The sequence below is a fragment of the Mobula hypostoma genome, chromosome 19 (genome assembly GCF_963921235.1).
Source record: "Mobula hypostoma chromosome 19, sMobHyp1.1, whole genome shotgun sequence".
Lineage (NCBI taxonomy): Eukaryota > Metazoa > Chordata > Chondrichthyes > Myliobatiformes > Myliobatidae > Mobula > Mobula hypostoma.
In genome coordinates this window covers 36,661,447-36,677,585 of record NC_086115.1, presented here as the reverse complement: position 1 = coordinate 36,677,585, position 16,139 = coordinate 36,661,447, and the positions used below count along the sequence as shown (strand labels likewise).

At 41.1% G+C, this 16,139-nt stretch overlaps 1 protein-coding gene across 4 annotated transcripts in view; it reads left to right on the top strand.

Annotated features, from left to right (window-relative positions):
• Nucleotides 1-16,139, top strand: part of plce1 (phospholipase C, epsilon 1) — a 482,678-nt gene that overhangs the window by 440,541 nt on the left and 25,998 nt on the right. For 3 of the 4 annotated variants that reach the window (XM_063071693.1, XM_063071692.1, XM_063071691.1), the window contains 6 exons: nt 4,739-4,857; nt 5,270-5,398; nt 7,457-7,666; nt 9,704-9,877; nt 11,433-11,651; nt 13,453-13,664. In XM_063071693.1, coding sequence (XP_062927763.1) covers nt 4,739-4,857; nt 5,270-5,398; nt 7,457-7,666; nt 9,704-9,877; nt 11,433-11,651; nt 13,453-13,629 — 1,028 coding nt within the window. In that variant the 3' untranslated portion in view covers nt 13,630-13,664. The remainder of the gene's footprint in view (nt 1-4,738; nt 4,858-5,269; nt 5,399-7,456; nt 7,667-9,703; nt 9,878-11,432; nt 11,652-13,452; nt 13,665-16,139) is intronic. The other variant, XM_063071694.1, reaches the window with a different exon arrangement.

Genomic DNA, 16,139 nt, shown 5'->3' with positions numbered 1-16,139 from the left:
TGTTCACTTCCTTCTTGTTCTCCTCCTCAGTAGGCAAACAGAATTTTAACTTTTATTGCATTTAAGAATTAGGAAGTCTTCTTACAGCTGAGCATACCCAGAAAACTATGCATCATTTTAGTACCCTTACTTAAAAAGGGATTGGAGGACTGGTAATAAGAATAATTAATAAATAGCACTGGAGGCAGCCCAAAGGAGATTCACCAGGCTAATTCCTGGGATGAGAGGGGTGTCCTGTTGAGAGAGGCTAGACTAGGGGTTCCCAACTTGGGATCCACAGACCACTTGGTTAACGATTAGGGGTCCATGGTGTTATAAAAAAGGTTGGGAACCCCTGTGCTGGACAGTTTGGATTTATATTACTTAGAGGTTTAAAACAACAAGAGATGATCTTATTCAAAAATTATAAGATCTTAAGGGGGAGTTGACAAGGGAGATGTTAAAATGTTTTCTTGAATTGGAGAATCGTAAACCTGGAACATAGTTGTAAGGTAGTTTTAAACTGAAATGTGCAGAAATGCCTACTCTCAGAGCACAGTGAAGCTCTGGAATTCCTCTGCCCCGGAGTGTGGTAGAGACCAAATTGTTTGATGTAGTTCAGGTGGGAGCTAGATACAAAGTTGAAAGATCAGGCAATTGAAAGTTACGGGGAACCAGCGCAAGAGCTAAGGGCAACATAATCAGTTGCGAGCATATCAAAATGCTTGGTGGCCTTCTCTTACTCCTCTCTCCCTGTATTATTCTTTAAGATGTTCTTTGGAGCCATGCTTCTTTGGCCAAGCTTTTTATCAGTTATCCTATTATCTGCTTGTATGGCTTGCTGCTATATCTTATACGGTAACACTCCCAAGAAGTTCTAGGGATATTTAGCTGGATTAAAGACCAAGGATTAGGTACTGCTGTAACAGGGAGTCAGTGGATGAGCTGTTGTCAATTTCTGCTACAATTCAATAGCCGGTCAATGTTTTTCAAATTGTATTTGGTAGCATGGGTGAGAAATAAATTCCTCTTAAAAGTAAGAAATGCAATATAAAGAAATAGTGCAATTTGTAACCAGCCAAGCCAGATATCTCTTTGTCAAGGAGGAGAATGCAAGTTACCAGGTTGAAACCATGTTTCTAGGAACAAACTAGGAGAAGGAGATTGATAACTTGAAATAAAAGAATGTGGAAAGCATCAATCAAGAGGAGAACCTTTCATTAACAAATCATTCAGGAGATGTATTTGTAACTGTGAAAGCTGTCTAATACTCTTTTGTTAATAACTGCAACAAATTCTTGAAAATTGGAAAGTAGCTAACTTAATGTTTAAAGTGAGGGTCAAAGATAATCTTTCAAATAGAGACAACTATGTTTATGTTTAACAGCTGTTTCAGGGAAAAGTCTTTGAAGCATTTTTGATAGATCTCAGAAATGAGCATGTTAAAAAGTAGTTGTTTAAGAGAGTTGCTTGTGTATTTAGAGGAGGAGATTATTTAAGTAACCCAGTAACCCATGACTACTTTACAAAGGATTGACACATAGGGAATGCAGCTAACACCGTGCCCGTTATATTCATGAAGCTTTTGACAAGATTCTTTTTCAACGAGTAATGAGCAAATTAATGAGCCTCTTCATATGAGGTTGGTTAGAAAATTAATTCAGAGTTAATCAGAAATAAGAGCTTTCAAGATGAAAAGAAATTAGAAGTAAGGATCGCTATTAGGAAATTTTCTACTATTAATGTGTAATAATGATTTGGACGAGGGATTATTTATACAATAAACATGATGTTCAGGTTTGCAGATGGTGCTAAAATGAGGTCAGAGTACGTAAGAAAAGCAATGAACTTTTCCATAATCGAGCTAACTAGGTACTAAGCAAAGCTGATAATTAAACTGGGATCAAGGCATATGTGCAGAATGGAATAAAGCTATTGCATTCTGATCAGGAGAGCAGTGGCATGCTGATCAGGAAAAGGATTAAGGGCGAGTAAGTCACAAATCTATGAAATAATTAGCATACCACTTTAGCTTGAACTGGAATGTCATAAAGACACGGCTGACTCTAAATGCTATTGTTATATTTGTACTTTGTAAGGTCACTTATTGAAAGCTCAACAAATGTAAGCTAAAGCACAAAATATTGGCTTTGAACCCAGTCAGTAGCTGTAAGATTTTGAAGTATTGACTGTAGCTGAGTTTCTAATGCATTACAATATACTTGCATCGCAAGTAATTCTGGTGTTTGAATCTGAGTGTGCTGGGAAAGCTATTTCTCCTTCAGTAGTCATATAACCCTTTCAGTAATGTACAATTCCGTATATCTCAGCCTCCAGTTTTACTCTTTTCATTTAAATTAATGGAACTTCTCAGGCTGATGTAATTTTCCCTCACCTCAGTGATCTGAGGACCTATCTCCACTTTCTCCTCAAATTTTAAAGTTGTCAGATATTATAATAGGATGGTAGATATTATAGCAAATTGCAAACCCAAAGTACAGCCACAAGTTTGGTTCACAAATCTGAATTTAAGTAGAAACAGGAAACCTTGTTTTAGTGCTTTGGTTTAAAAAAAATGAACCTTCTTTTATAAAGAGTGATTTTTGGAAATCTCTTAAGGTAAATGATGGGACTTTGGGATCCCTCTATCTCAGATCATACTGGCAGAGGGATGATCCTTCATAGTTCTCTCTGCATCAGTATTCCCTGCCTTAGGTTTGAAGATCACTCTTTACATAATACTCCAGGTTCAGTCTGACCTGTTCCTTTCATACCAGTTTGGTATCTTCTCTTAAGTTATCTTGCAACAATGACAATCATAACATTTGCCCTCCTAGATGCTGGAAGTCAGTGGTGAGCTTCTTTATTTTGATAGATACAAACTCCAATACAACTGGAGAGCCTGAGTCTCTTTTCCAATAACCTCTCCCTTGGGTGAAGCATATATTCCGTGGCTACTCTGTTAGGTACAGGAGTGACCCTGATTAAGTGGCCACTGGAGTGAAACCGGGTGTGGCTTGCCTACGTCATGGTTTGATGCGTTGTACGTTTAGAGATGCTCTTTTGCATGCTGCTATTGTGATGCATGGATATAGTCATAGTCATACTTTATTGATCCCGGGGGAATTGGTTTTCGTTACAGTTGCACCGTAAATAATTAAATAGTAATAAAACCATAAATAATTAAATAGTAATAGGTAAATTATGCCAAGAAATAAATCCAGGACCAGCCTGTTGGCCCAGGGTGTCTGACCCTCCAAGGGAGGAGTTGTAAAGTTTGATGGCCACAGGCAGGAATGACTTCCTATGACGCTCTGTGTTGCATCTCGGTGGAATGAGTCTCTGGCTGAATGTACTCCTGTGCCCACCCAATACATTATGTAGTGGATGGGAGACATTGTCCAAGATGGCATGCAACTTGGACAGCATCCTCTTTTCAGACACCACCGTCAGAGAGTCCAGTTTACCCCACAACATTACTGGCCTTACGAATGAGTTTGTTGATTCTGTTGGTGTCTGCTACCCTCAGCCTGCTGCCCCAGCACACAACAGCAAACATATCAGAGTTACTGTCACCGTTCTGTCAGCTTGAACCATTCTGTCCTGCTATGTTGAATTAGGGAAAGTAATAATGTGATTTATCATTACTTTTATAAACTACTATAATAATAATGTGGTTTATTATTACTTTTATAATCATACTATAATAATAATTGGGCCACGGCCTCCTCTGCCACAATGAAGCCACTCTCAGGGTGGAGCAGCAGCACCTCATATTACATCCAGGTTGCCTCCAACCTGACGGCCTGATCACTGATTTTGCCATCTGTTTTTATTTTCTTTATTTTCTTTTCCACTCCCCCTTCCCTCTTCTTCTATTCCCCATTCTGGCCTCTTATCTCTTTTCCTCACCTCCCTCCCCCCCCCCCCCCGGGTGCCTCATCTCCTTCCCTTTCTCCTCTGGTCCACTCTCCTTTCCTATCAGATTCCTTCCTTTCCAGCCTTTTACCTTTCCCACCCACCTGGCTTCACCAATCAACTTCTAGCTTGTCCTCCCACCCTTTCCCCCACCTTTTTTTATTCTGGCATCTGCCCCCCTTCCTTTCTGGTCCTGATGATGGGTGTCAGCTGTTCAGTCATTTTCATAGATGCTGCCTGACCTGCTGAGTTCCTTCAGGGTTTTGTTCTATGTTGCTCTGGATTTCCAGCATCTCTTGTCTTTATAATGTAGTCTGTTAATTGAGGACGACAGGTGAAATGCAGTCTGGCTCAGACTGTGATCATAATTTCTAATTGTCAATGCTCCTCTCTTGAAATAGAACTAGATTTCATCTTCCTTGCATGGATAATTAGTTAACTATTGCCATTTTTACACATTTACAGTGACAGCTGTAACCTTCCAATCTAGTTGTTGTTTTCTTCAGAACGCCTCTCAAACTAAGGTGGTTGTTATCATTTAGTACACTAAGACTTTCAAAGAGATTTCTTCAGGAAACAATGACTGTGGAGCTGGCATCATACCTGACTGGCTTTCCAGTATCTGGTTTCAGAGAAGCTTTAGCCAAAGGCTTCAAACTGTGAACCTACCCTGTTTGCTTGATGGATACGTCAAGGAGATGCATAAAAAGGTTGAAAGTTCAAAAGACAAATTAGTTGTTATTATCAGGAAGATCTGATCAGATTTGATGAAGTACTGTGATGACTTGGAAGGCATATGATGTTCACAGTATTCAACTTTGTCCATTCTTTTCTGCTTTAGGGTACAGACATCTACAGCTAAGAAACTCTCATAATGAACCCCTGGAGATATCTAGTCTCTTCATTTGCAGTCGACGAATGGAAGATAACAACTCTGGAGTTCTACCGCTGGCATCCATGGTAATCTGAGTGAACCTACTGGTCCACAATGTTCATTTCATTAATTACAGATTCTAATTGAAATCCAATCAAACATATTTTTTGCATAAAGTTTTTGGGATCTGGACATCCCTGGGTAAAGCAAACCTTTATTCCTCAAGCTAATTGCTCGTGAGAAGTGGATTGAGACTCACCTCCATTAACAAACTGGTACGACTGAATGCTTACCACGCCATTTCAATGGCAACTAAAGCACAGTCATATAGGGTGGGTCAGTAGTCACAGATGGACTGGAGTGGGTAAGAGTAGCAGATTTTTCCCTTGAAAGGCAATAGTGAATAGCAATCCAGTAGTTGATTTTTGTGGTCATCAGTATTTAGACCAGTTGTTGTGGTTACCAAGGAAGAACTAACACTATTTTTATTCCAAATAGTTGTTTAGCACAGAAGACCAAAGAGCTGCTGTCAGTTACCATGTCACAGTTTATGGAGTTCCGGGTGCTGAACCATTCGGCGTTTTTGTTGTCAATGAGAAGACCACGGCCAGGCAGTTGATATTCAAAGTGAGTCACAAAATAGTCGGGTTACTCAGAAGGTCAAAGGAACCCAAGGAAAATTATGCTTTCTAACAAAAAAAAAGAGAGCTTGAAAACTTTGCTGGGAAGCCAGGCGTGTTTTCTGTAATTTGTTTAGGAATCTTTTAAAAAGTGCAAGTCTGAAATTTAATCCAGATTTTGTGCTTGTGCTCCTTGAGAATTGATGTCTGGTTTGTTTGCAGGTCGATCAAATAAATATATGGGTATTTTGGCAGAAAATACGGCAGAAAAAGAGGATGATGTTGAGTTTTTATTTTTATATTATTTTGTTCTTGAGTGGGATATCATTGCTGGAATTTAGAATATTTCAGTGGCTAGAACAACCATTCCCTTCTGAGAAGCAGCAAGAACAGACATTGAATGAAGCACCTCCGTCTCTCAAGCAAGTGCATATTAACTCCTGTCTCAGAAGTGCGGTCAGCCGTATGGGGTATTGGTGAGATCAGATGTGAAGTGCTTCAGTTATATAGGGTATTAATGAGGCCACATCTGAAGTGCTTCATTTATGCCAGACATTGACGAGACAAAATCCAGAAACTGGATGAAGAAATAGTCTCTTTACTTAAGGAAGGGTGTTACTGAGTAACACTGGAGCATAGTGATTAAAGCATCATTTTGCAGCACCTACTGTAAGGTTGGGGTCCAGTTCCCATTGATTCCTGTAAGGAGTTTGTATGTTTCCCAGTGATCATGTGGGTTTCCTGCAGGTGCTTCGATTTCCTCCCACATTCTAAAGATGCACTGTTAGGTTTAGTGAGTTATGGGCATACTACGTTGGCACTGGAAACATGGTGACACCTGCCCAGCACAGTTGTTGCTGATTTGATGAAAAGAACACATTTCACTATATGTTTTGATGTTCTGATCGAAAGTGATTCAAAGAAACTGAAACCTGGAATTGATGGATTGTCTTAAGAGGAAAAGTAGAACAGACTAGGTTTGTATCTTCTGGGGTTTCGAAAACTAAATCTGAGAAAGATACTAGATTTTGAAGAGCCTTGATGAAGATTATTCCCAAAGACTGGAAGGTGGTTCATGTTGTTCCCTTGTTTAAGAAGGGTAACAAGAACAAGACAAGGAACTACATCAGCCTGACATCAGTCATGCACATAAGTGCCTTATAGTTGACAACAGAAAAGCTTCCCAGCAGTCTGTGCTACATTCAGACCCTGAGAAGGATGGGCCATAGTGCAACATCTGTTCTTTCACCATCCCACTTTGGTCATATCTTGAAAATGTACAGATGTTCGGATCAACACACGCAAAATCCTGAAGGAACTCAGCAGGTCAAATAGATAGATGCTCAGGTAACTAGAGCAGAATGTAAAGTGTCAGTTAAACAAAAGATAAACAGCAGTAGCTCAGTAGATTTGATTTATAAAATATAAAAACAATAAAGCTGCAAGACAACTGTGATTTTTAAACTCCAGAGATGTACAAATTGCATTAGCTACATTGTTTTTCTCTCAGTACTGGACAAATACAAACACCATTTCTAAGAAAATATGTTGGTGTAAGATTTTATTGTAAAGGACTAGCAGATGTGAATCAATGTTAGAAATAATCCCATGGGAAGAAAAAAAAATTCATGCAAGTTATCCAACATGCCCATAGCCCGTGTCATGGAATAAGAAACAAAACACAGGCAGGGAAATTTTCCCAGATGTATTTAGAAGCTGGAACATTTGCAATATCCTAAAGAAACTATTTACTGTAAACTCCAGAGTCACTTCTAGGTTCACACAACCTATTACGCTGCTGGTTATTGTACTGCTCAGAACTGTGGCCAGTTGGGAACAATTTAACAATTACACCGAGGACATTAAAGAGGATTGAAAGACAAAATGACGAGATTTGAGCATTAAGAATGATTTTCACCTGAAGGGGCATTTAAACAGGAAGCTAGCTGAACCTTTGTTTATAGAAGTGAGATGTATTCATTTGAAAACTAAAACTGAATTAAGGTTTATTTAGTTTGATCTGTTTCTCTGTAGGAGGTTGAAAGATTCTAACTAATCTTTGCAGATCATAGGCTCAGCAAGTGGCTCAGAGACAGACATTTCTGACTATTTCCTTGTGGAAGAGAAAACCTCCCTTTCTAAAGAAAAGAACGAATACAAGAAACAGCCATTCCAGAGAGTCATTAGTCCTGAGGAGGAAATTCTAAAAATTCCACACTGTTGGCTTCTAGAGGAAAAAATTATTGGAAAAATTATCTTTAAAACCAAAGAAGAGGTATGTTAATTTCTGTTCTTGCACGAGACTATTTTATGCAGCACATTATTAATAATTCTGCAGTGCATAAGATAGTTTTAAGTATTTTTTCCCATTCAACATAGCAATGGATAGGTTCCATTTTGGATTGACAAATGGCCTTTTGGGGGTTTGCATCCTGATGATTTGGAGAATCTTGCACATCCATTCACTATCACGATCGTTACTTATGACACATCAGGACACGTTCAGTGCCACCTCTAGTAGATCAGCTGGGGAAGCATGAATGTGCCTGAGGTCAACACATGCACTTCCAGTTTGAAGGTGGTTGTTTCATGCTTGGATGTTGTAGAGGATCAGGGGAAAAGCTTGTCAAGCAAAGGACTGAAGCTACTAGCCACTCGCCCTTGAGACGCTTTCTTCCTGAGAAAATAATCATCCAATCCAAAGGGATCAAAGAACAACCCAATACTAAGCTTAGAAATGACAAAAGTAGAAGGACCAACTTCACAAAAACGGGCAATGAAACAGGTTTCATATTATTTGATAGCACAGAGTGCTAGAGGCCTAAAAGTCCATAAGGTATAGGAGCGGAATTAGGCAATTTCACCCATCAAGCCTGCTCTGCCATTCAATCATGACTGCCTCTCCTGACTTCTCCCTGTAAGCTTTGACCCCTTACTAATCAAGAACCTGTCAACTTCCATTTTAAATATACCCAATGATTGGGCCTCAGTAACTGTTTGTGTCAATGAATTCCACAGATTCACCACCCTCTGGCTAAAGAAATTTCTCCTCATCTTTGTTCCAAAGGGATGTCCTTGAATTCCAAGGCTGTGCCCTCTAGTCTAGACTGCCCCACTGTTACAAACCTTAATACATTAGCAGCTGTCTGCCGAGCCAAACAAATGCTATTCTGGGACCGATGCTGCAAGCTCCCCTCACCCTAGTTTGTTCTTATAAGGAAAATGGGTGCAATTGGTAATGTAATGCACTGGCTCTGACACCAGGTCCCACTCCTTAGTGTCACTGGCTCTGAAGCTGAAATTTCATCCCCACTGTCGTAACTTCAGGAGCCAAAAACCAGCACCAGTAGGAGACGAGTCATACTTCTAATTGTGGCCATTGGTTCACAATAAAAATGCTATATGGAAATGCTGAGAAACCACAATTTGAAAATTCACACGATAAAGCACAGATAGCTTTATTGAACAGCACCATTCCACAAGGGAAAGTTACACACTTTCCAAATTCCTGAACTGGTCTTGTCCACCAGGTCAAAGGAACATGTTTCTTTAACACACCTGGTACATAAATAGGAGGAGGAAGAAGAGTTAATAACTGAATTAGAAAGGTGTTTGGAATTTTACTTGTAGATGCACATGCTCTCAGACGTATTTAACACATGTGCACAGATACCTGCACTCACCTGTTCACACAGCAAAATACAGACATGCTGAAGTATACATGTAATACTGACCTCCAGCTGAACTGAACTGAAATGCTAGAGCCATTTAAAAATATGGTATTGAGGCTGACATTACCTACTTACTGCCTATTACACCACTGGCGTTTAGGGCAGCAATGAAGGTCCTCCATCGCTGGTGGTGTTCAGCCCTTCCTTCCTCACGTCAGCAGCTTCATCTCGACTTTCACCACTGTCAGTCGTGCAAGCCCCGGTGGGTGGAGACTCAGGAATACCGTCACACTCAGATATAGAAGGATTCTTCATTGCTGTTTCCATAACCAGTCAGGGGTGAACCTCCAAACCTGGAAGAGCGGTGGACCACTCTTAGTCTGTCCTCTACCCTTTGACCTCTTTGGCATGGGTGACCCTTCCAAGATCCAAACCATAAGGCCCTGGATCTCCAAGTCACTGAGGCATGCAAGCCTCCAAACCATGACAAGGTTGTGGTCATCTTGGAGGAGGGCTGACATACGAAAGACCAATTAGAATTATCAATGAACGTTGCCACGGAAACTTGCCTGTTGCAAATGATGAGTAGAATTGCTAGGTATCAGCATGTAATGGAAAGCCTATTGACATTAAATGTTCAGCAGGAGCTAAATGAAAGGAACTCCATGAATGAAACACAAGAGGATGTGAGTTACAACAGCAGTCCAACAGAAGACGACAGCTTCTTGGTTCAGGTGCATGATGTCTCCCCAGAACAGCCCCGTACAGTCATCAGGGCTTCAAAGTTCAGTACTGCCCAAGACATTATTCTGCAGGTTGGTCACAATTTGAGAGCAAAGGCTGTGCAAAGAATGTGCATGCAAATGCTGAGTTAATCCTTGAGCATGATTGAAATCTGCATTTTTGTAAAATATCCTCAGTTAACTAATATTTCACAGACATTAGACTTGGCTTTACACTTCTTACGGAGGCAGGGATGTGCCGGGTGGAGACATACTCTTGTTCAGATCAAGAATACCATGCTTTTCTTGCCAATAACCTTACATTAATTTTCAAAACATTTTAATCTTATCCTAATTCAAATTGTCTTCCTCGTTTCCAGCTAGCAGCAGAATCAGTACAATGTTGCTCACTTTACACATTTTTATTCAGAGCACTGATCCTCGCTTTTTCCAGACCATTAATTTGGAAACAAGAGCTCCACCAACTGTTTATGAAAGTATAATGTTTAAAATATACAGAGCAAACCACTCTGGCAGTTAAAAAGCAATATAGACCAAAAAACTGGGAAATGCAGAAGCTGCCTCCTACTACACTGGCACTGTTGAGAGGGTGAAATTACCAACTATTGTTCGTGAAGAGTTGTGATAAAAAAAACTTAGTACACACGTTTAGAGTAAGAATAAAGATAGGAAGGCAAAGTTTGCAGATAGGTAGTGTGCACAGTACTGTATTTGTCAATGTGGAGCAGGGAGCGAGCTGGTGAATCTGCCGGGAGTAAAAGCTGTTGGGAACGGCGAGGGTGGAGCTCCACGGGAGGGGTGTGGGACAGGTGGCAGAGAAGGGGTGCCAGGGACAGGAGGTGGCATGGGTGCAGACACACCAACCCTGAAACACCAGGAGAGGTCATTTAATTCCAAACAATTGGTTTATTGATCATTATTGAATGTTTCTTTGGTGCTTCCTGCTCCGTCCCCTCTCTCTTACCCTTTTCCCAACCATGATTCCCCTCTCCGTGCTCCCTTCCCACCCTCAGCCCTCAATAGAGACCCATATCAGAATCAGGTTTATCATCACTCAAAATGCGTCATGAAATTTGTTTTCTTGCCCCAGCAGCAGTACAGGGCGATACATAAAATTACCACAGTACTGTGCAAAGGACTCAGGCACCCTAGCTACATATATGTACCTGAGACTTTTGAACAGTACTGAACTTCAGCATTAATTTTAGGCAGAAACGGTTATCATTTCTCGCCAAAGAAGGTCGAGAGATGAGTTGATAGGGATGTACAAGATTCAGATTGGTTAAAGAAGGAGAAATTCTTTCCTTTCGAGAATGGTTTGAGAATCAAGAACGCATATTTTAAAATTTCAGGTAAATGGTACAAGGGAGAATGCCAGGGATTTTCTTGACTCCTATTATAGTTAGGATCTGCAATTCACTGCCTGTAGGATGGTGGAAATAGAATCAGCCAGGCTTCCCTAAGGTAATTGGGTAGGAACCTGTTCGAGAAGTCCACGAGGAAAGCACAAGGAATCAGTTTGATAGAAATGTTCTGCTAGAAACTGACTTGGACTTGATGGGCTGAATAGCCTCCTTCCGTTCAATGTCTGTAACAATTCTATGATTCTTTTTTACTTATTCTACAGGCATTGAGTAAAGCCAAATATTCCTACAGCATCCTGAGCAACCCAAATCCTGGTGATTATGTCCTTGTGGAAGAAGTCACAAAAGAACCACTAAACAAGAAATCATCCATGGCGAAACCTGCTCTTCGAATCCTTTCTGAGAATGAGTCCGTATTTCTAGCCCAGAACAAGTGGAAAGGAGCAGGAAAATTCATCCTCAAGTTGAAAGAGCAAGTACAGGTGAGCAGCCAGAAATTCAGAATGTCAAAAGGGACCGGGTGCAGTAGTTTCAGCTCCCAAAACCAATCAGGGTTTAGAGTAGTCAACACTGCAAACAGAGAACCACGGGAGCCAGTGAGAACAAAACAAGATCGCGCAAACAGTGATCAACATAACCATTGAAAAACCTGGTTCAGGATGCCAGGGGATATCTGCTGTTCATTAAAAGCTGTTGTGGGGTCCTACACTTAGACTAAGATAGTATACCATTGCATCTGCAGCTCCAAGACCTCAATACTCTCTCAATACTGTGCCAAAGTGGCCACCCGCATTATATGCCCAGGCGTCTGGAGCAATCATGAACTGTAAGATTCTTATAAATGACTGTTACCGCAGTTAGCCTTCTACATAAACATGCATCCCCAAGTAATATAGTATATTTACCTTTGTTTCTCCTTGGCAATGTACTGTATACCAATGTATAATTAAATGCCAGTCTGTGGTGTAGTGGTAGTTGCACTGAACTTGGAGGTGGATGATCCTGACTTCAAATCTGACCGGGTCCCCACCTGGGCAGCCGCAGTATCTGCGCAGAAGAAAGGCCTGGCAATCTTCTTCCTTATCTCGCCACAAAAACCATTTGGACAACTACACTATCCACAGGGTCGCCATGAGTTGACAATGGCACTCAACAACAACAACAAATTAAATAGTGATTTCTATCAACCTTAGCAATCCGTGGTTTCACCAAGTTACTTCTCTGACATTGACTGCTCTAACTTCTGTTAATGCCCCACCTCCCCTTCATACCCCAACCGTTATTTATTTATTACTATTATTATATATATATTTTTCTCTCTCTCCTTTTCTCCCTCTGTCCCTCTCACTATACCCCTTGCCCATCCTCTGGGGTTTCCCCCCCTCCCCCTTTCTTTCTCCCTAGGCCTCCCGTCCCATGATCCTCTCATATCCCTTTTGCCAATCAACTTTCCAGCTCTTGGCTCCATCCCTCCCCCTCCTGTCTTCTCCTATCATTTCGGATCTCCCCCTCCCCCTCCCACTTTCAAATCTCTTACTATCTCTTCTTTTAGTTAGTCCTGATGAAGGGTCTCGGCCTGAAACATCGACTGTACCTCTTCCTAGAGATGCTGCCTGGCCTGCTGCATTCACCAGCAATTTTTATGTGTGTTGCTTGAAATTCAAGCATCTGCAGATTTCCTTGTGTTTGCGTTTCACCAAATTATGCAGTTTGATTAGTTTTAGCAGTGGTCAGCAATATCCTGGAAACTTAATTCACTGTTACAATAGGGTAATTCAGGCAACTGAAGCAATTTAAGAAAACCTTCTTCCGCACCACAGGGCAATAACACACTAGTAATATGTGTGACCTTGAAAGCATCATCCAAACAACTGAAACTTGAAAATATATTGGGTGAGAAAGGAATTAATGCACCAGAAAGAAATCTAGAAAATCTTATAAAGAGAATTTCCATTTCAGAAAATAAAGTGGGATTGTGGTATCCAATGTTCGGAAGACAATGCACACACCTCAGCATTACATGTGATGCTTTACCAATAAACCAGAATATGCTAAATTTAACTTTATAACATGTTCAGATAGTTGATAAATGGTACTCCATCTGTGGGAAAAGCCTAGATAATTTAATTTCTTTGTTTCCATGCCAAAAATTAAGAAAGTCTGCTTTACTTCTATTGAAAATGACTTTCTCCAGATGTCATGATATGTTTACTATACTAATTTCTTGCCTGCACTGTTTGTGATTGTTTAGTTTGATCAATAAAGTTTAGAATGTGTTGGCAGGCTGCGCAAGAGAAGAAGAAAGGCCTTTCCTTTGCCAACGAGCTGAAGAGGTTAACAAAATCAAGCAAACCAAGCCGGAGTTTCTCAATCCCACTTCAGATGAGCTCCCCCGAGAGCAGCCAAAGTAAGGACGAAAGAGCTGCGTGTAGTCTATCGTTTGCTGAGATCACCGAGTAGTACCTCTTACAGAATTGCAGCTCGTGACTGTCCAGGTAGGGCTCAGCACTTAATTCCTCATTGCCTTTGCCAATATCAGTTTGTTACAAACTGATCTCAGATGCCAAAATAATGAGCAGTTGAAGTCAACTTTTAATCAAATTGTGAGGCAGAGAGAGACGTTTTTTACTGGGGTGATGTGGTGACCAAGATAGAAAGCATAGCCATGTGGAAGAATAGGTCTCCTCTATGCCCCACAATTCTGTGATATACAGGCTTTGGGCATAAGTAACAAACTACTGAAAGATCATGAAATTCAGATTCCCGCTGTAATTGGAGAACACTTGCACCTATCACTATTTGTTGAACCAGTTTATACGGGGAAGAAAGCAACAGGTCTGTAAAGACTAATTTGTGACGGAGCTCTGAGCCTGACAGATGGAATACAATAGAAGGCAAGGAAAGATCCCAAACCCTATTGCCAGTTCAGCATTGTGTAAAACCACTGGGCAGTTCTAATGTGCTTTAGAAATTAATGCTTGCAGTTTTAACTCTGCGGCACTTCTTTGTGAGGGATAGTTAATTAGAACATTACTCCCCAGCTATGGGTAAGTAGCCCCATTGCCCTGTGGGCAGCCTGGGAGAGACGAAAGCTACGGGAATAAATCCAGACAGGAAATCCGGAGTGGAGCCTCTAAGGTGGCTGGACGTCACTGAATACCCTTCCGGCAGCTCCTGTTGCTTCATATTGCTTCACTTTCCTTTGGACTACGCCAGTGAGGTTGAGAGGGGATCCTGATGACTGGGCATCCCAGGAATTCTTACCTTCCGCCCAGGCTTGTAGCCTGGAGAGATCACTCCAGTGGCCATTAATCCATTGTCCTTCAAGACAGGCAATACCATCATCATCAGTGTTGGAGGGAAATATCATAATTTGTTTTGACTCTAGTAAATAATAAGTTTTTAAAAAGTTGTTAATTAAGAGTGATTACAATATATAAAGGAAATTGGATGAGTCTTATTTTCGCTAAATAAGTTTTCACTTTTTAATGACTTTGTGTGTATGCACAACACACTAAGCTTAGGTTAGAAATATGGTGTCTTGCATATTGTTCAGCAGAATTATTGACTTCAGTCAGTAATGTTGCTTCACCTTCTGCATGTAACATGATTGTTACATTGCACTTACTTTCCTCCTTTACTGCTGACGGAGCCCTGGAGGTAATAACATTCCCCTAAGTTCCACTGGCAGGAAGCGTGGTGTCATGTTTTGTGGTGGGTCTGGCTTTGACGACACAGTGCCCTGCCAGTGGAGGAAGAGGTTGTGATACTTTGGCTGCCAGCTAACGGTGAAATTAGAAGCCTGGCAAGCGATCACAGATTTATTGGCATTCAATTATCTGCACCTGATATGTCAGCTGAAAAATCAGTAGTGTGCTATAAACAAAGCTGCTGTACCACAATAGGAGCTGGAGATGAATGGCAGATCCACTTTTACAGTTTCAAAGTGAATTGCTTTAGGCTTAATGAGAATCCTAGGATATCTTAGTTCCTGTAGTAGGTCAAAATGGAAATCATTTAAAAAGGCTTTTCTTGGTAACCATTGTTGGAAACAATTAAAAAGGCTTTTCTTGGTATTTTTTTGAAACATCCTTTCAATTTCATTTTGTTCCTTTCTTTGAGAGGACTACTACTACTACGTCGACTCAGGCCTAGGGGGCCGGCGTCGGGCACGATGACGGACTCTCCACTTCTCCCTCTCCCTCAGCAGTGTGTTCAGTTCATCTATATTAACTGCACCACTGTCTTCTAGGAGCGTGTTGACCATAGTCTTGGGAGGGCGCCCAGGGTTCATCCTCCCACGCTTGGGCTCCCATTTCCTTTGAGAGGAAAGGTGTTCTTTCTAAGCTTTATTCATGTGATATAGATAATTTGTATTGTAAATTATATAGTATTTGGCGCAAAATTCACTCTAAATAGCAAAATAAAATTAACTGTGCAGCATCATGAAGAACGTAGTACGTAGAGTACGTAGTCATTGGTCTGCCCAACTGCACTACTGCGAGAGTGGAGGCAACACACAGGTCCGTGACTGAGATTTAAAAAGGAGAATTCGCAAGTTTCCAGTGTTTTCCAGTGGTCCAATCAAATCACGATTGATGATCAAGGGCAAAAAAAAATTAAGGAGGGAGAAGTGGAGCGACCATTGTGTGAATGGACCTGTGTTAGAGTGGGGAGGCTTTGGCTCATCAGGCTTTGACAAGAACAGGCTTGAGAAAGATACGTATCTGATAAGTTTCTTCTTCATTCTTTATCTGTTAGTACATTGTTAAAGCAGCGGCTCCAGGAGCTGTATTTTGTGTGAGATGTGTGAATTCTGAGAGACCTCCAGCGTCCCAGTTAACCACATCTGCATCAGGTGCACCAAGCTGCAGTTTGTCAGAGAAGGTGTGAAGGAACTGGAGCTGCAGTTCGATGACCCGCGGCTTATACGGTATACTGAGCAGGCAATCGAGAGGAGCTACACGGAG